The sequence below is a fragment of the Chlorocebus sabaeus genome, chromosome 7, assembly GCF_047675955.1.
Source record: "Chlorocebus sabaeus isolate Y175 chromosome 7, mChlSab1.0.hap1, whole genome shotgun sequence".
NCBI lineage: Eukaryota > Metazoa > Chordata > Mammalia > Primates > Cercopithecidae > Chlorocebus > Chlorocebus sabaeus.
In genome coordinates, this window is record NC_132910.1 from 57,625,487 (window position 1) to 57,645,247 (window position 19,761).

Sequence of the window (19,761 nt, forward strand, 5' to 3'; positions counted from 1 at the left end):
TTGGTTAAGCATTAGTTATTTTTAATATGCTTTTTGAATCTAACATTTCTGTATTTTGAAGAGGATGCAACTATTTTGAAGTTATCTGCTCCAACTTCCAGAATTATCAGATTTTAGAGCTGGATGGGACCTTAGAGATCCTTTTTTCACTCCATGAATTGAGATTTCAATTTATTTCTATACTGTCAGGTACCAGGTAAGTTTGGCAGTTGAAAAAAACTACCACAGGTTATTTTTACTTTTCTCCCTTCAAATAGATTCTAAAATTGATAAGAGATTCAATTTTATATTAATTGAGCATATCCAATGTGGTGGGTTGCTGAAGGTAGCAAGAGGTATAAATTATAGCTCCTGATCTTAAGGAGCTCATATTTTAATAGAGGCCTAAATATAAACAACAATTGCAAAATGATGTAATAAATCTATTATTAGAAGTATGAATGGAATGCTTTGGTAGATTCGAGACTCTTAATGCAGCATGGGGAAGCCAGAGAAGACTGGAGGAGGTACATTGCTGTTGATAGATTATCAAGCGTTAATGTGTGCTTGTGTATGTGAGTTTGTATGTGTGAGTGTGTGTATATGTGTATCTGTGTGGGCTGGTGGTGGTAGTTATGGCATTCCAGGTAGTCCCAGAAACAGTGCTGATACTAATCGTGTAGAAATCAATAATTTATTAAAAGGGAGCTTAAATAAATCCTGGGTTATATATATTTAATCTAACAAATAGTTGTTGAGGTCAACTTTGTTGGTATCATCCACCATGAAATAACATGCCTTGTGTATAAACATGGCAGTGATAGTGTGCTCTTTCTTACTTTCCTGTTGAGAATATTAAATATTATAATTTTCATGTTTAAAAAACTTTGATTTCTTGGAATAAGCCTAAATGTGTCAAGTTTTAAGAAAGATCAAATGCAAAATCATGACAGACGGTTGCTACTATTATCTTTTTACATAGCTCTCCTCACAAGGTCTTCATCCTCTCCTACTACCTACCACCTTATTCAACTCAAATCACTGCCCCTCCATCCCTCTCTTCTCTGCTTTCTCAGTAAGGCAATGTTAAGAGTCAGAATGATCATCAATGCTGCATTCTGATTATGAACTCAGATAAGTCATTAAAGATTGAAGGAAAAGAACAGTAATTGCCAGGACAGGAGGATTTAATATTTCTCTGAAGAGGATAGATGATGGCCCAAAAACAATGTTAGGGAAATCTTGGTAAATATTTGTTCTCATTATTTCTCCTATTTTTTTCTTTGTAAACTAGGTAAGGATCACAAATGATATAACTATGGATTAGTGTCTTAGACATAGTAGGTATTCAAAACGTATTTGGTGAATGACCAAATAAATTGAATAAAACAAACAAAACAGCATGGCTCCTGGGACAACTGGATACTTACATGCAAGAATGAACCTGGACCCCTCACTCCATACACAAACATTTATTAAAGACCTTGGGAGGGGTTAATGTGGAATACCTGATCAGGTAGACAATTGCATACAATGAAAGTATTCTGGATAATAGTGATTGCACAACTTTGTGAATACACTAAAAACTACTGAATTGTACATTTTAAAAGGATGAATTTTATGGTAAGTAAAGTATATCTCAATTTAAAAAGTAGATGCAAAGAAGAGAAACTAAAATAAACAATAGCAGCAACAACAAAACCATGGCCCAGAAAGCTGAATTGAGGCTCTTATTGAAATGTTCTGCCTAGGCAGTCTTAACATTGGAGTGGAATATTGTTATAGATGAATTAACACTTTTTAGTTAAAACAAAATTGAAGATAGTTAAAGGATATGCTATATTTCAATAATTATAAGATGCATATTTTTTCAGGTTTCTGAAATGGGAACGTATCTTTTTTTTTTTTTTTTTGAGACGGAGTCTCACCCTGTTGCCCGGGCTGGAGTACAGTGGCCCTATCTCGGCTCACTGCAATCTCCACCTCTTGGGTTCAAGTGATTCTCCTGCCTCTCTTGAGTAGCTGGGATCACAGACACATGCCACTATGCCCGGCTGATTTTTATATTTTTAGTAGAGACAGAGTTTCCCCATGTTGGCCAAACTCCTGACCTCGGCCTCCCAGGGAATGTGTCTTTTAATTGACAATGTGTCACAATTCATTTGGCTTCATTTTTTTCTTTGTGGTACCTAAAATTGTGAGATGTCTTAGATTTAATGAAATATAATACTCATTTTAAAAACAATGTGGCAGAGGCAGAGGTTGCTAGCTGTACCTCAATATGTACTCTTCCCACACAGTAATAAGAATTTTTTTAGCTGGGGAAATGATCAACTACCCAAAGACTATACTTCCAGTTTCCCTTTAAGCTAGGTGTGGCCATGTACCTAAGTTCTGGCCAATGATATGTAAGCAGAGGTAGTGTGTGCAACTTCTGGTTTATGACCTTAATGGGAAGGAGCATGCTTTGCTTTTTTTCCTTTCTTTTTTTCTGTCTTTCCTCCCTCCTTCTTTCATTCCTTTTTTTCGCTTCATCCCCTCCCTCCTTCCCTCATTCTCTTCCTTCTAGATAATAGATGTGATGGTAGAAGCTGAGGAGCTATTTTCATCCATGAGATGATGACACGTATTGAGGTTGGTAAAGCAATGAGAGAAGATAATGAGTTCTTAATGATCAGGAAACCAGTATACTAGCCCTAGACTGACTGTACAGAATTTCATGTGATAAAGAAACTAGAAAATTTGTTGAAGCCATTCTTCTTTGCTACAGGAACTGACCAAATATTCTATCAAATATGAATGGTTTCTAAATGTCATTTTTCTGGGAGTAAATATTACCACTTTCTGCAATGGGATAAACTCCACTTCCCCTACACACACACACCCTTGTTTGGGTGAAATGAGTTACTAAATGTAGCATTTATTTATAAGGAAGGCATTGTGAATAGTTTCTCAATTTTCATTATCATGGAAAGATGATGATTTTAGCCCACATTCAGTGTATGTTTCTAAATAATACAATCAACAGGACTGTCTGTTCAGTACAATGGAGGACAGCTTTTTCAGGGCAACTGGGATTTCTTGATAATGCTAAATCTGTCTCATCAGCTGAATTTCTTGGGCTTTATGTGGCAGTGTAGTAAAAATATATGATCAGATTTCACTGTTGAGAAAAATTCTTTCAGCAATACATGTACAGTCAAATTTCTTGTGTGGATAGCTGAACATGTGGGTTATGAGATTTTTAAAAACGTCTCATGACAAACTTTATGGAAATGCAACAATCTAGACATCTAGTTTTGTCTGAGAGTGGCATGGATATGAAGAACTGTGCTGTTGGTGCTGATGCCACGCTGACTTTTGGCAGTCACACTCTTGGTTCTTCATATTTGAGGAGATGGGACAGTGAGGAGGCCTGTTGGCTTGATTTTATTAATGCCACCATCTAGAATACAGATTCTTGGATATTTCATCTTCACAAGGTGAGCTGCAAACTGGAAAAAAAAAAAAGAGGCAAAATGTTTAGAGGATATACAGAAGATATCTCCAACTTCATGTTTTTTTCAGAATTTGAAAGACAAAATAATTTTAATGTTATGATTGCTGTCACCACTGTATAATAAGTTGTCAACTTGGTTATTATAAATTAAATTACTCTTTTATATGCTAACAATATCTTTATCTTATGGAATAAATGTCTCTTTTGTTCTCTTTTATGATTTTTTTTTGAATATGTGATAAATATACATGGTAAACAATTCAAATTCAGTAGAAAAGGGTACACAATGAGAAGTAAACTCATTCCACTTCTGTTCCCAGTCCTCCCTCTCCAGAGGTCATTAATGTTATTAATTTTAGGTATTCTTCCAGTAATAGTCAAAACAAGCTCAAATTTACATTGAAAAAATTTTGATATTATAGTCCACTTCAATGTCCCACAGAGGGCCCATAAACCAGTTGTAACATGTTTTTGGAGCAATCACAACTAATATTTTGAGGTCCCAAACCTGGAATGAATTTGAAGGACAGATCCAGGAAGCCTTCTAGATTCTAGCACAAGAGGGCTTTGTAAAAGTTATCAAGACATATACATATCTGACTTAGCTCAAATCTACCTGTTCAGGATCATCGATTGCGTTTTTTCATTCTTTGCACTTCATGATAAAGCAGCCCTGAACTGTGTGTCAATCCCAATATAGCATACTGCTTTATGTTCAGACCTTTTCTTGGGCAGATTGTCCAATGTTGGGCACTTGCTCCATTTCCCATCAATTCCTGTCCCCTCTTTAGCTCCTCCTCAATAGTAACCCCCCCACACATAACCTCAAACCTGCCTGACTTCTATTCATTTTCCTGCTCAGGTACTTTCCTTCTCTAGGAGCTAAGTTGCCATTAGGGTCCCTGCTTCTCAGCTCCTGAAGTTTCTTGTATAAATCTCAATCTTTGGCCTTACCTCATTTATTTAAATTATCCACTTAAGAGCTTCCTTCTATTTTGTTTTCTTCCTGGTACCTGGCACATGGTAGGGGCTCAATATATGTTTGCTGGATTGAAGTAAACTATGCCAAATGATCATAAAACCCAGGGCAAAATCATGAAGTAAAGAAGTTTTTCTTTGGCTCTTTGGCTATTTTATCTCTGTTCCTTCTCTTTGGTAGTGTCCTGTTCCTCCTCATTGAGTATTTGTGTCCTCAAGTTCTCTTCAATTACTCTCTCTACTAAAACCTGATCTTAGATCTTTCAACAAAAACGACTAAGCTGCTCACAGTGCTGTTGCTTCTTGGCGCTATTTGAGGTTTAATACTTAGTAAGATCTCAAGGCAGCAATCTAAACTTTAGGGTTCAAAAGAATGGGCTGAGTGGTTTGGCCAGGACAAGTTCAAGGCCTCACTCCCAGAGATTCTGCTCTATTGATCTGGGGTTCAGGGATAGATAGTTTTAAATAAGCACCCGTAGATGATTCTAAAGCAGGTGGCCCATGAACAATTTTTTGAATAATACTGCCTTAAGCCAAAAGGATAAAGTTCTCGGTCAGTAGGTGGAATAAATAATGCTGGACTGGGATCTTCACAATCTCCAAAACAACTCACATCAATGGGTCTTAGTACTGCTGACCCTACTTATCTTCTCTATGATTCTCTGCAGTGGCTCCACAGAGATTCAAACAGCTGTTTATATTTCACATCCTATCCTCTCTTAGAGCTACCAGATGGGAATCTTTGATAGCAACTAATGTTGAAGAGAAACAGTGCTCCTGTATTTCAAAAGGTGTCAAGTCAGCCAGTGTGAGCTGGTCTTCATCCTGTTCTTACTTCTCTTTGAACCCCAGTCCTTAAGAAAGCAAGCAGCTGATTCATCTGCCCGAGTCATGTGCAGGCAGAACAGTCCCTGGTACCATATGATTACCAAAACATCTTGGCTGCATTCTCCTACACGCACAATTCAATTACCATTTAGGCCAGAATTCTAACATAAACATAACATTACTGAAAAAGCCTTGTGGATAAGCAGTCTTAACTTTCAGTTCTTTCAAAACCCTGTGGAAATCAGAAAATGAGTAAGGAAGGACTGTACATTCAACTAATCTCCCTTAAACTATGCTGTAGAGCTAGAAAGAGTTCTGTTATCGTAACGAAGTCCCTAACAACTAGGCTGCTACTGAGCTGGAAAATGGTAAAGACAAAGCAGGCAGAACAGAGCACTTTGCAACAATCAGGTTGCTGCTGTGTGGGAGGTCTAAGAAGAGTAGAAATGGAGTGCAAGGAGACAGCAAATGTTTAGATGCCTTGAAAAGAAGCAGGCTGTGTTTAAGAAAAAGAGCAACTGTTGAGTTTTCACATAAGATTATGAGTTCTGCTCCTCTGATCCTCTGCTGTTTTCAATTATCCATGTTAAATACTGGCCCCTGGCAGTGAAACCATGACTGCATCTTTTCTACTGCTATGGAAACATTTCTTTGTTCAGTTACTTGGTCATTCATTTATCAAGCATTTCACTGAGCACCTACAAAGTAGGTACTAGGCACTGTTCCAGTTTTTGGAGTGCTTAGAGTTCAGTGGGGGAGATAGTAATAGACAATACGAAGTAGTATAGGTAGCATAAAAGCAGAAGTTGGCCGGGAGCGGTGGCTCAAGCCCGTAATCCCAGCACTTTGGGAGGCCGAGACGGGAGGATCACGAGGTCAGGGGATCGAGATGATCCTGGCTAACACGGTGAAACCCCGTCTCTACTAAAATATACAAAAAACTAGCCAGGTGAGGTGGCAGGTGCCTGTAGTCCCAGCTACTCGGGAGGGTGAGACAGGGGAATGGCGTGAACCCGGGAGGCGGAGCTTGCAGTGAGCCGAGATCTCGCCACTGCACTCCAGCCTGGGCCACAGAGCTAGACGCTGTCTCAAAAAAAAAAAAAAAAAGGCAGAAGTTTAGGGATCTTAGCAGTCCAGAGTAATAAGCAGAGTTTCTGAATTTAACAGGGGCTGGGGAGCTGGTTTCTTTCGTCTTTCCTTCTTTTTCTCTTTCATTATTGACTTAAAGGGAATGAGAATCCAGATGTGATGGCCACAATTGCGATACTTATCAGACAGTATTCTTTGTGGCTGTAGCTTGATAGGTTAGGGAGGAAAGAAAAGGCTGTGGATGTGCTGGGGTAGATTTCCACAGTGTGAAAAAAGTCACATCCTACATGGAGGAGACACACAGTGGGGCAGGGGAGAACCAGGCATCTAGGGTATAGGGTTTCTTCCACTTTTCATTTTTCATCTGGCAGGGCTTTTGACTGCATACTCCACAGAGTGCACACTCCACCCAGAAATTACAAATCTAGACTTACTGAGCAACATACTTGGTGGAGGTGGCAGGATATCATACTGAACCAGTGGTTATAAAGTCAGCAAAATCATCTGGGTGCTTTTACTAAACAGCAATACCCAGGTTTGTTCCAGACTAGTAATAAATAAGAGTTTCTTGGGGCAGGGCTCTGACATCAGTTGTTTTTAAAAGGTTCCCCCTTTCCCAGGTGATTCTAATGTGTAACTAGCATTGAGAGTCATTTAATTAGATAATGGGATTCATTTGCAGGTCAGGTTTGTCTGGGACCTCAAACTGCAATTCCTATAGGTATATGCGGAGAGCAAGTCACTTTGCACTAGAAAAGGCTGCTGTGTTTGTAGGGCTGAAATTTGTGAGGGCCAAACTTTATCAGACATAGTAGAATTTAATGTGAAACAGATTATTACAGACAAAAAGGGAGATTTCATAGTGATAAAAAATTCAATTTGCTGAAAAGATATGACAATTCTAAATTTGCAAGCATTCAATAACAAAGACTTCAGAATATAAAAGTGTGATAGCACTGAATGGCAAAACAGACAAATCCACCATGATGTTAGGTGAAATAACCAGAAAACAACCAGTAAGATGCAATATTTGAACAATACAATTAACACATCTACATAAGGAACAAATACAGAACACTAACGCCCAATACCTTCAGAATAAAATTCTTGTTAAGTACACATGAAACATTTACAAAATTGACCAATTCAAAAAAGCAACTCTCAGATTTTTAAAGGATTAAAATTATTCAGATTATGTTCTTTGATGACAGTAAAAATTATGCTGGAAATCAGTAACAAAAAGGTGACTAGAAAAATCTCTAACTCTTTCTAAATTAAGCAATGTGCCTCTAAATGTTACAGGTCAAAGAATTCACAATGAAAATTAGAAAATATCTTCAACTGGTTAATAATGAAAATAACATAAAAACTCGTGGGTCGCCACTAAGGCCCACTATAGGGCCACATCCCATGTAGAGAGAATGGAGTTCTTCAAACTGCACAACTAGCTGAGATCTATATAGCAACATTCCACGTGAGGGGGCCAGATATGCTATCTGCTGGCACAGGATCTGGGGACTTCCAGACCTCATTTTTGTGGACAGCACTCCAAGTGGAGAGGGTCCAAAGCTTTTGTATTTTCACCATTCCTCTGGTTTTTAGGATCTGGTGCTGGAATTCATTTCTAGGGTGTGGTTAGGCACACCTTAATACAGCAGTATCTGAATGTGGAAGGCTCTTGTGGGTGCCACTCTATCTTGTTTTCTCTTTTTATCTTGCATCTGAACTTGGATTAAGAGACCGGCATGTTTGCCTGGAGAAAGTTAAGTTGTGCTAGCAGCAGAATAAGTGAAGAAAAGGGATTGTTAAGCAGCCACAGAGTAGTGTGGGTGAACTAAGGCCAAAAAATTAAAAGCTGATGATAGGTAAGATTCATGAGGTATGTGGATCAGAATCATGTCTCTCATTGGGCTTTCTAGGACACAGGTTTGGGAAGAACTCATGGTAGCAGTAGGAAACTAAGAAAGCTTTGGGGTTCTGGAAGATTTAGGGAGGAACACATGGCAGGACAATTAGGTTACCTGATATGAGTCTGAAGTTGATACTGGAGACTGGACAATTGGCATGGACTAACTAAGACCCTGACAAAGCTCAAACAGAGAAGTCTTTTCTCTCTCCCATTTTATCTGCCCATTCCTTTCCCTCCAAATAATCCTACATTTGGGGTATGAAAATTTTACTTTCGGTTGAGCATGGTACTGAATAAAGAAACTGGCAATTATCCTATAATAAGCAGCCAAAGTAATTTGCTTTTCTTTATCTTATGGATGTGAGGCAGATGCTATTAGTCTTATGCCTCCTCTTGACCCTCTGGAATGCTGAGAATATGGCACATATTCAATATTGCTGGCACTGTGTAACCATGGCTAGGCTGACGCTTCACACAAATTAGGTGCATATTTCTAAGAGCTTGGCTAGACAAGGCAGATAAGCATATTTGAGATGAAAAACAGAATATGGGGTGATTTCTCAATCTACAGTACAGTGTGGCCTTGGAATAAATATAAGTGAAGTGCTCTCTTGTTCCAATTAAGAAATTTCTGAGCTCATTAATACAGTTCTTAATCAGTAGAACTGTCCATCTTAGTGATCTCAATGAGAAACATAAGAACTATGGCAGGGATTAGTAGGAAAGAGGTGGGAATGATCTCTCTTAACACTCCACAGATTTCTTCCCTTGATTATATAACCAAATATAATTTTGAATGTCACTTTTTGTTTCAGTCCTTATTGTGGTCCCCCATACTGAGATAAATATTTTGTGTCCTGCTAGTCTTCCATATTCAGATCTTTTTAATTCATTGAAGTTTATTTTCTTAATAGTATTATATAAAGTATAAAACTGGTTTTTATAGTAATAATATTTAATAACAATTAGGCAGTGGTTGCTGTATTTTGTAATTTCACTCACAGAAATAAAACCAGCAGCAGAGCAAAGCCAAGAAGGTGAATGCACAGGTCAGTAATCATTTTATACCCTACCATAGGTACTTGTGACAAGGAAGGAGAAGAACAGGTAATTCCAGCATATTAGTGTGTTATATATGAGAAAATGCTAATTATGCATTTTTTAAACATGGGAGAGTCTAGAAGAATAGCCATTACATGGTCCAGCTTTCTCATCCATGTTTATTTTACAAATAACTACTTCAATGGTATCTGGGTTATTTTGAACCCATACTAATAGTATTCTTTAGTATTGTTCACAAAAAGTGTTCTAATAAACTTTTAACCAAGTTGTTTCTATTTTTCTTGGAAGTAATATTTGAGGTTAGGAAATTTGATAGTGTAAGGATTTTTATCTTAAAAAATATTTTTATAGTTTGTGTTACATAAGGAGATATGTAAATACCTAGAGTGTGCTAACTCAATGTATTTCATGTTTTAATTTCCTGTCACCCAAAGTTGCTATCTCTATTTCATGTCTTCCCATTCTTTCTCTGTACCTTTTTAATTTAAAAAAAGTAAAAAAATATATAAATATAGACAAGAAAGGTATAATGAGCAGCTTCAACAATTGTAACTTGTAGCCAAATTGTATCATTCATTCCTTCTATGCCCTCTTCCCACCTTTGTACTGTTTCGATGCAAACCCAGATGTTTTATCATTTCATACATAAACATGTATCATTGAAATAACAGGATTTAAAAAATATATACCCACAGTACTATCACACCCAGAAAAAAGCCCCAGTAATACTCTTCTTGTACAATATAATCAAATATTCAGTAAGTGTTCAAATTTCGAATTAGCTCATAACTCATAAACGTCCTCTCTCTCTCTTCCCCTCCCTCTCTTTGTCTGTCCATCTGTTCATCCATAATTAAATTTGTTTAGTTGAGTCAGGATCTACACAAGGGCCATGCATTGTGACTGACGGACATCTTTTAAGACTCTTTTAATCTAATGGTTTGTGCTATCTCTTTTCATTTCTTTGCAAGAAGCCTATTCTCTCTCAAATTCTCCCCAAACTTTTGTCTCTACCACTCCCCCAAAATACTCTTATTAAGACTGGCAGCAATCTCCACATTGTCAAATCCAACTTTTAAAACTCATTCTGAATCTGACTTGGCCTATCAGCATCATATGACACATTTGATCATGCCCTCCTTTCTTCAAAACTTTCTTCCATTACCTTTCAGTACACCAATCTCTCCTGGTTCTACTACTTCACTAGCTGTGCCTTCTCATCTCCCTTGGTGGATTTTTCTTATCTTTTTGACTTTGTGCCCCATTGCTTAGTCCTCTGACCTCTTCTCTATCTACATTCCTCCCCTAAATGATTTCATTTAGTCCCACAGATTTAAGTCCTATCTACACACTGATGATTGCAAATTTGTCTTTACTATCTTCCCTGGAATTTAAACTCATGAATCTGCTTCCTCAACATCTATTAGACACTTTGATATCTAGTAGGCTTCACAAGCTTAACATTTTCAAAGTGGAACACTTGATTCCTACCCTCTTCTACCCAATCCTCTCCTGAAGTATTCCTTATTTCAGGAAATGGCAATTTCAGTCTTCTAGATATTTAACTAATAGACCTGGATGTGTTTCTTTTTTCTTTACCAATGTATCCTGTAACTTTCGAAACATATTCAGAATCTGATCACTTCTCACTGCCTGTACTAATATTGTACTAGCTCAAGTGATGGTTATTTCTTACCTAGATTATCGTAACGACCTATCAACTGGTCTCCCCTGCTTCCACTCTTTCCCCTATGGTCTAATGCTCACACAATGTGAGGGATTCTTTTAAAATATAAGTCAGACATTTTGCATAACCTGTCACAAAGCATTTTAATGGCCTGTAGTTTTATTCAGAATAAATTCCAGTCTTTTCCATAGTCCATGAGGTCCTACATGATCTGCAAATCTGCAAACCATTCCCCAACTCCCCATCACCAACCTCTCTAATCTCATCTCCTAGTCCAAACCACCATCATCTCTTACTTAGATTACTGCAAGAACTTCTTGACTACTTCTATCCTTGCCCAGTATAATCTTTCTCTACATGACAATCATCAAAAGAATGATTCTCTTAAAATATGAATTGGATGATATAACACCCTTTGTTCCACATCTTCTAGTGGCTTTCCATTCTCAGAATAAGAGCTCTATAAAGAAAAGAAGCTAATCACTCTATAAAGAAAAGAAGCCATCAACACTCTTCTCCCTCATGTTAACCTTGAGCATTTATAAACACTATATATATAAATAAAATATCTATCTATCTCAAAACTATATATATGTATGTATGTTTATTGATGGTCTCTCCCAAATATTGTAAGTTCCATGAGAGTAGGAACTTAATTTTACTTGTTACTGTTTCTCCAATGCCTAGAACAGTGACTACTAGTACATAGTATTTGCTCTAATATATGTTGAATAACTGATTCATTCATTCAACAAATACTTTCTGAGCATCTACTGTGTGTCAGGCACTACGCTAGGGACTGGTTAAGCTGTTTTACTTCCAGTGGAGGAGACGGAAAGGATTTTAGAGCAAATTATTAAGGAATCTGACTGGTTCTGGTAAGGGTCAAATGCTAGTTGCTTTTATCCTTTACTAATAGGGTCTTCACCCAACTCTTGTATGAGGTGAACAGGCAAGATAATTTTTTAAAATGGTATCTTTTAAAAGACATCTACACAAAAACATATACAAAAATTGTGATGTTTATAAATATAGAAATAAATGCTTGACATATGTTACTATATGTAACATATCATCTATATCCACACATGACAGACAATCTCCTCACTTCATTTCCACAGTTAAGGAAGAGAAGTAGATAGAAGAGTTTAAAGAGGATGCAGTGAAAGTTTTACTTTCTACTCTTAGGCTCTGTGCTATCATAATCAGACTCTCCATATGTTCCCACCTTTGTCTGCAGCTAAAATTGCTCTGTTCAAAGAAGCCCCGTGCTTTCTTAGTTCCTTTTTTCTCAATGAGTTTGGCAATTTTTAATGGATCACTCAATAGAAGCGTGGAAAAAAAAAGGATAAATGGATATCTTCATGAACAATTATAAATTTTCCTTCTTTTCCTCTCCTATTTTACTTTCATATGTAATTCTAACAAAATCTCATAAGGATTAAAGGTAAGAAAGATAATTTAAAATTTTTAAAGTGTAGGTTTTAAATAGAAATGTCAAGACAAATAAATATTTTTCCTACGGTGCATAACATCTTAGCATGAGTATAAGTCAATGCAACTTATACTCCATAGTTTGGTTTGTTGAAAGTCCAGTTATATATACATACATGCACATATATATGATTTTTTCTTCTCACATGTCAAAATGGTATTTTCCTTTCCTTTCTCTTCTACTTCACTTTGATCTCATTTTCTTTAATTTCTTCTACCAATCACTTGCACTTATTTTTTTCTTATTTATAAGCTAATTTATAATGGAGACAGTGAATTTTTATGGTTTCTTGAAACAAATACAAGTTATTAATATATCTTTTAAGGGCCTTTTTAACAATTTCTTATTGAGGTTATCACCTGGAATTTGTCTTTCTTTCTAGAATAATTCATTTATAAGCTTTTAAAGGTAATTATGGAAAGTATGGAAAATTATACCATAATTATGGTAATTATGGAAAATGAAACTCTACACCTTTTTTTCATGTTCTGTAGAATACTGTTTATTACATAAGTGGGAGGATTCAATACACATCTAGTATAAGTCTTCTTAGAATTCTAGTCTGAATCTCCAAATGCTCAGCTGATAATTTTTCCAGTGATGCACCATTAGCACTTCAATTTCAGTATGTCCAAAATTAATCACATTCTTTCCAAACCTACGTTATTCTTCTCTTCTCTATCTCTGGTAACAGTCTCAGCAACCTCCCCAAACACCCAACTTGGAGACTTTAAGGTCTTTTTTAATTACTTTTTATTTTTGTAGAAACAAGGTCTCACTTTGTTGCCCAGGCTGGTATCAAACTCTTGGAGTGATCCTTCCTCCTTAGCCTCTCGTAGTGCTAGGATTACAGGTGTGAGCCACCACTCCCAGCCTAGGTCTTATATCTGTCTCTCTCTCTCTTTATATTAAATATAGATAGATACAGATAGATACACACATATTTTAAAACTCCTTTGTCTCCACATTTAATTAGGTACAAAGCTGTGTCAATTTAGGACTTGTCTTGCATCCATTCCTTTCTTTTTTTTTTTTTTCATTCTTCTTCTACTTCATTTTAGAGCCCAATTATTGTTGGATTAGTTCCTAAGTGGTCCTAATGCTTCTAGGTTTTCCTCACCCAGTTTTCTGCTGACTGGTGGTAACATTATGGAAGGTTCTCAGAAAATCCTGAGACTTCAGTCAGATTCATATAGAGATTTCTTCCTTACTACAGTTATTGTCCTTAAGCAAAGTAAGTCAAGATCCATGGATCCCTTCCAAGAAATAGTTTGCTTACCATAGTTAGTAAAGACAATGTGTACTATTTAAAATTTCTTTTTAGAAGTTTCATTTTGATAATAGTTAAGTCTAACATCCCTTTGCACTTCAAGAAAGACAAATTCATTACACACATACTTGCTTACTCCTAACACAAATATATACATTAACTTATATTTACATGAAAGGTTAAAAGAAGAGAAGATTGTTCTTTAGTGTTACAAAGAAAGTAAGGAAAGAAAGTGACCAGGTGTCTTGAAACACATAGTAACAGCAGTGGATTATTTCCCTAGTCTTATTTTGAAAGTCACAGAGCTTTGGCTATGAGTCTTAGGCAAACCCTTCTGTTGTCTCTTCCTCACAGTCTTGTGAGCTTTGTTCACTCTGAGGACTACCAACTATTTAGATGGTGAGGGACTGAAAGCTTGAGAGAGAGGGTCAACGTAAAGGTAAGAATCTAGCATTGAGATAGACTGGGAATATTAGGGATAATCTCTGTTCCTTGGTGTTTTAAAATTTGTTTAATTGGGATCAAGGGCAAAAGAAAGGGAAGACACTTAAATTTTGGCAAAACTTAATACAAATAAAAAAGTTATTTTCCAAATGACTTTCCAAAATACAGCTGATAGTGTGTTACTTTCCTTTTCTAAAAACCTTTAATAGCTCCCGACTGCTAAAATGAAAACTCTTTAACATAGTACTCAAGGTCCTCTATTATACTCAGATTCTCCATATCTTTCCAGCTTTATCTGCAGCCAAACTGCTCTTCAAAGCAGCCCTGTGCTTTCCAATGCTACTGTGCTGTTTCCTTTGCCTGAAATACTCCCTCCTGACTGTGGCCCTTCCCAACACTTGGTATTACTGAAATCCTACCCATAGTTGAAGGTCTAGGTCTATTATCACCCTCTCCATAAAGCTTTCAGAATTCCTCACTTACTTAGATGAAATTTCTTCCTTCTCAGTAAATTCCTGAACTTTAATTATAAATCTAATATAGCACATGTCACAATGTTGCATTCTGCCTTCAATTTTAATCATTTGTATACATGTTTAATCTTCCTAACAAGACTGAAAATTTTATGAGAGCAAGGGACTGCATCTTTTTCATTTCTCTTTCCTCACAATAGTTTCAATTTGTAGGCATTTAATGTTTATTGTCTTGCATTACACTAGTACTTGATGCTAGTATTTTTTCTTTTGCCGTGCTCTTTAGAGAAACTTGTGCAAAAGTGTAGTCTACTGCAAACTATTATTTTCATGTGTTTGTTCATTAACTTAATCAATTTGGCTATCAAATATTTATTGAGTGCTTTCTATTCGAAAGGCACCATGTTAGGGGCTGGGGATATAACAATGAATGCAATATAGTCTCTCTCCTCAATGAGCTAGATGGGGATATGAATAAGTAAACAAGTGATTACAATACCATTTAATAAATGCTACCTAGAGTCATCATTTATGGTTGTTCAAATTGTGTCTTGCATGAGAAAGCCTGAAAAAGGGGGTAAGTGGAGCCCGAAAAGTTGCCCATCCTTTCCTTTCTAAGCTTTGTGCCCTCACAGGGTGCTGCATTTCTCTGAAGGAAGCATGAGATTTATCTAATGCATACGTAAAGTTGCTCTCTATATGTAAACTAAGTAAAAGATTTTCTATGAGGATTTAAGAGTGGTACTTAGTTCCAGACTTGAATTGTTAAGGAAAACTTCCATGAAGAAATGCTATGTAAACAGCATTTCAAAACAAATGGGAGTTAGCTAGGTGAACAGAAGTGGGAAGAATGCTCCAAATGAGGAGAAAAACAAAAGAATATAAGGAACTACAAGTAGGTAATTATGGCTGAAACCTAAGAGGGTGAGGGAGCAGCGGCAAGGAAGGACCTTGGAACACAGACCAGAAGAGAGCCTTATAAAACATGATTAGGATTCGAACTTCATTTTGAAGGCAATGTAAAGTCATAGATACTTTAGCAACTAGTCATAGGTATTTTGGCAACTATCACATTTACATTTCAAAAAGCTCAGTCTAGTGTAGGGCGGAACAGAGGGATGGGAAGCTGCAGGCAGGAACAGTGGGGAGCCGCAGTAAGTCTTTCAATAAGTCAGGCACAAGATACCAGCGACCTGAGTGAAAACAGTTGTGTAGTAAAGATGGAGATAATCTTAGACCTAGTTAACAGAATAATAAGCCAAATAATAATTTTTCATCTAATATCTTGCCATTAGTCAAGAAGGAGAAAATACTACTTCAAATAAACAGGCTCGGTGGTTTGGAGGAAAGTATAGGAACTCTGTAGACAGACAGCCCTGGGTCTGAATCACTACTCTGCCATTTGTTAGCTGTGGGCTCCTGGCCAAGTTTCTTAGCCTTTTTGGCCTTAGTTTTGTTACCTGTTAAATGTGTAATAATAATTCAGTTAAACAGTATACTTAAAGGGTGGTTGGAAAAATTATATATATAGGAACACCTCATTTTATTGTGCTTTGCTATAGTGCATATCACAATTATTGCATTTTTAACCAATTGAAGGGTTGTGGCAATCCTGTGTCAAGCAAGTCTATTGGTACCATTTTTACAATAGCAATGTGCTCACTTTGTACTTCTAAGTTCCATTTTAGTAATCATTGGAATATTTGAAACTTTTTCATTATGATATCTGTTATGATCTGTGATAAGTGATCTCAGACGCTGCTACTGTAATTATTTTGGGGGACACGAGCCATACCTATATAAGATGGCAAACTTAGTGAATAAATGTTGTATGTGTTTTGACTACTCCGCTGAATAGCCATTCCTCTGTTTCTCTCCTTCTCCTTAAGCCTCCCTATTCCCTGAGACACAAAAATATTAAAAATATTAAAATTAGGCCAATTAATAACCTCACAATGGCCTTTGGTGTTCAAATGAAAGGAAGAGTCACATAACTTTCACTTTAAATAAAAAAAATCTAGAAATGATTAAGATTAGTGAGGAAGGCATGTTGATAGCCAAGACAGCCCAAAAGCTGGGCATTTTGTGCCAAACAGCCAAGTTGTGAATGCAAAGGAAACATTCTTAAATGAAATTAAAGGTGCTACTCCAGTGAACACCAAACGATAAGAAAGCAAAATGCCTTCTTACTGATACAGGGAAAGTTTTTGTGGTCTGGATAGGAGATCAACCCAGTCACACCATTCTCTTAATCACCATCTGCAGAGCCAGGCCTTAGCTCTCCAATTCTGTGAAGGCTGTGAGAGATGAGGAAGCTGCAGAAGAAAAGTTGGAAGCTAGCAGACGTTGGTTCATGAGGTTTAAGAAAAGAAGCTGTCTCCATAACTAAAAGTGTAAGGTAAAGCAATAGGTACTAATGGATAAACTGCAGTTATCCAGAAGATCTAGCTAAGATTGCTGATGACACTAAACAGATTTTCAGTGCAAATGAAGCAGCCTTTGATTGGAAGAAGATGCCATCTAGGGCTTTCATAACTACAGATAAGAGATCAATGCCTGGTTTCAAAGCTTCAAAAGATAGGCTGACTGACTCTCCTGTTAGGGGCTAATGTAGATGGTGACTTTGAATTGAAGCTAATACTCACTGACCATTCCAAAATCCTAGGGCACTTAAGAATTATACTAAATCTACTCTGCCTGTGTTCTATAAATGGAACAACAAAGTCCAGATGACAGCACACCTGTTTGCAGCATGGTTACTGAATATTTTAAGTTCTTTGTTGTGACCTACTGCTCAGAAAAAAAGATTCCTTTCAAAATATTATTGCTCACTGACAACGCACTTGGTCACCCAAGAGCTCTGATGGAGAACATACATGGAGATGAATGTTGTCTTCATGCATTCTAACACATTTTGCAATCCATGGATGAAGGAGTCATTTCAACTTTCAGGTCTTATTCTTTAAGAAATACATTTTGTAAGGCTGTAGCTGCTATAGATAGTGACTCCTCTGATGGATCTGGGCAAAATAAATGGAAATCCTCTGGAAATAATCCACCATTCTAGATGTCTTTCAAAACATTTGTAACTCATGGGAGGTCACAATAGCAACATGAAATGGAGTTTGGAAGAAGTTGATTCCAACCCTCATGGATGACTTTGAGGAGTTCAAGACTTCAGTGGAGGTAGAAATTGCAAATGTGGTGGAAATAGTAAAAGAACTAGAATTAGAAGCAGAGCCTCAGATATGGCTGAATTGCTGCAATCTCATGATAAAACTTGGATGGATGAGGGGTTGCTGCTTATGAATGCACCAAAAAACTGTGTTCTTGAGATAGAATCTACTCCTGGTGAAGATGCTGTATCATTTTTGACAACAAAGCATTTATTACATAAATTTATTTGATAAAGCAACAGCAGGATTGAAGAGTATTGACTTGATTTGGAAAGAAGTTCTACTGTGAGTAAAATGCTGTTAAATAGCACTGCATGCTACAGAGAAATCTTTCATGAAGAGTCAATTGATATAGCAAATTTCATTGTTGTTTTATTTTAAGAAATTGCCACAGCCACCTCAATCTTTAGCCACCATTGCCCTTTAGTAACCTTCAGCAACCATCAGTCAGTAGCTATCAACGTAGAGGCAAGACCTTGCACCAGGGAAAAGATTATGATTTACAGAGGGCTTGGGTGGTTGTTAGCATTTCTTTTTTTAAGCAATAAAGCATTTTTTGATTAAGGTATGTACTTAATTTAGATATAATGCTATTGCATACTTACTAGACTACAGGATAGTGTAAACATAAATTTTATATGCAGTGGGAGTAAAAAAAAATTGTGTGATGCATTTTATTGCCATATTCATCTCATTGGGTTAGTCTGGAACTGAATTTGCAGTATCTTTGAGGTATGCCTGTGTTTCTGTGAGGGTGTGTGTGTGTGTGTGTGTGTGTATACCTGATTCATAGGTAGATCCCTAGTACAAGATGGTTTCCTTCTTTCCTCTTTTCTTCCATTACCCTTTCCTTAATTACTCCTTTTATAGGAGATAAATTTACAACACTTTGCAAATGCATAGATTCAAATGTAAAATGCAAACTTGTCCCCAAATGGAATTTAAGATAGGGCTTTATGGTGTTCATGGTGAATTCTTTATGATGGAGCAGTGGTTTTTTACCAGTGACTCTTAATGTTTACTGGGCCACAAACCATTTGGCAATCAGATAAAGACTATGAATATTATGTCTCAAAAAATGGCATTTATGTGGAACACTTCACATATAATTTCAATTAGTTCAAAAACCTCCTGAAATTCATGATGAACTCCAGGTTAAAAAGTTTTCTTTTATATTACGTTTTAATTTTTAAAATTATGTTAGTGACTTAGTGTTTGTGAATATGGCGATTAGGATCTTCCTATAGATTTATAGATTAGTGTTTAATAATAGTTTCCACTTTTTTTTTTTTTTTAGACAAAGTCTCGCTTTGTCAGCCAAGCTAGAGTGCACTGGCAATGACCTCGGCTCACTGCAACCTCTGCCTCCTGGGCTCAAGCAATTCTCCTGCCTCAGCCTCCCCAGTAGCTGGGATTACAGGTGTGTGCCACCATGCCTGGCTAATTTTTGTATTTTTAGTAGAGACAGGGTTTCACCATGTTGGCCAGGCTGGTCTCGAACTCCTGACCTCAGGTGATCTGCCCGCCTTGGCCTCCCAAAGTGCTGGGATTACAGGCATGAGCCACCACACCTGGCCGATAGTTTCTACTTTTAACCAAGTTCTTCCAGAAATGGCTATGTAAAAATTTTTTTGAAAAGCGAACTATGATAGAAAAGTTTGCTTGAAAACAATCCTTATTCTTAAAAACATACATTGGCTCATGTGAGAGGACAAGGCTCTTCTGATAAAATTCTGTCATCTAACACCATTTTGTATCAGGAGCCCTAATAAGTCTTGCGGTACATTTTCTTTTGATCTGTAACCTTCAGGAACTGAATTTCTGCAACAATCATTTATCGGCTTCTGTTTACACTAGACAACTGAGACTAGT

General features: G+C 36.9%; 1 protein-coding gene across 5 annotated transcripts in view; it reads right to left on the reverse strand.

Annotated features, from left to right (window-relative positions):
• Positions 1-1,436: 1,436 nt before the first annotated feature.
• Positions 1,437-19,761, reverse strand: part of TBCK (TBC1 domain containing kinase) — a 243,705-nt gene continuing 225,380 nt past the window's right edge. For all 5 annotated transcript variants that reach the window (XM_073017536.1, XM_073017534.1, XM_073017533.1 and 2 more), the window contains one exon: positions 1,437-3,473. In XM_073017536.1, coding sequence (XP_072873637.1) covers positions 3,363-3,473 — 111 coding nt within the window. In that variant the 3' untranslated portion in view covers positions 1,437-3,362. The remainder of the gene's footprint in view (positions 3,474-19,761) is intronic.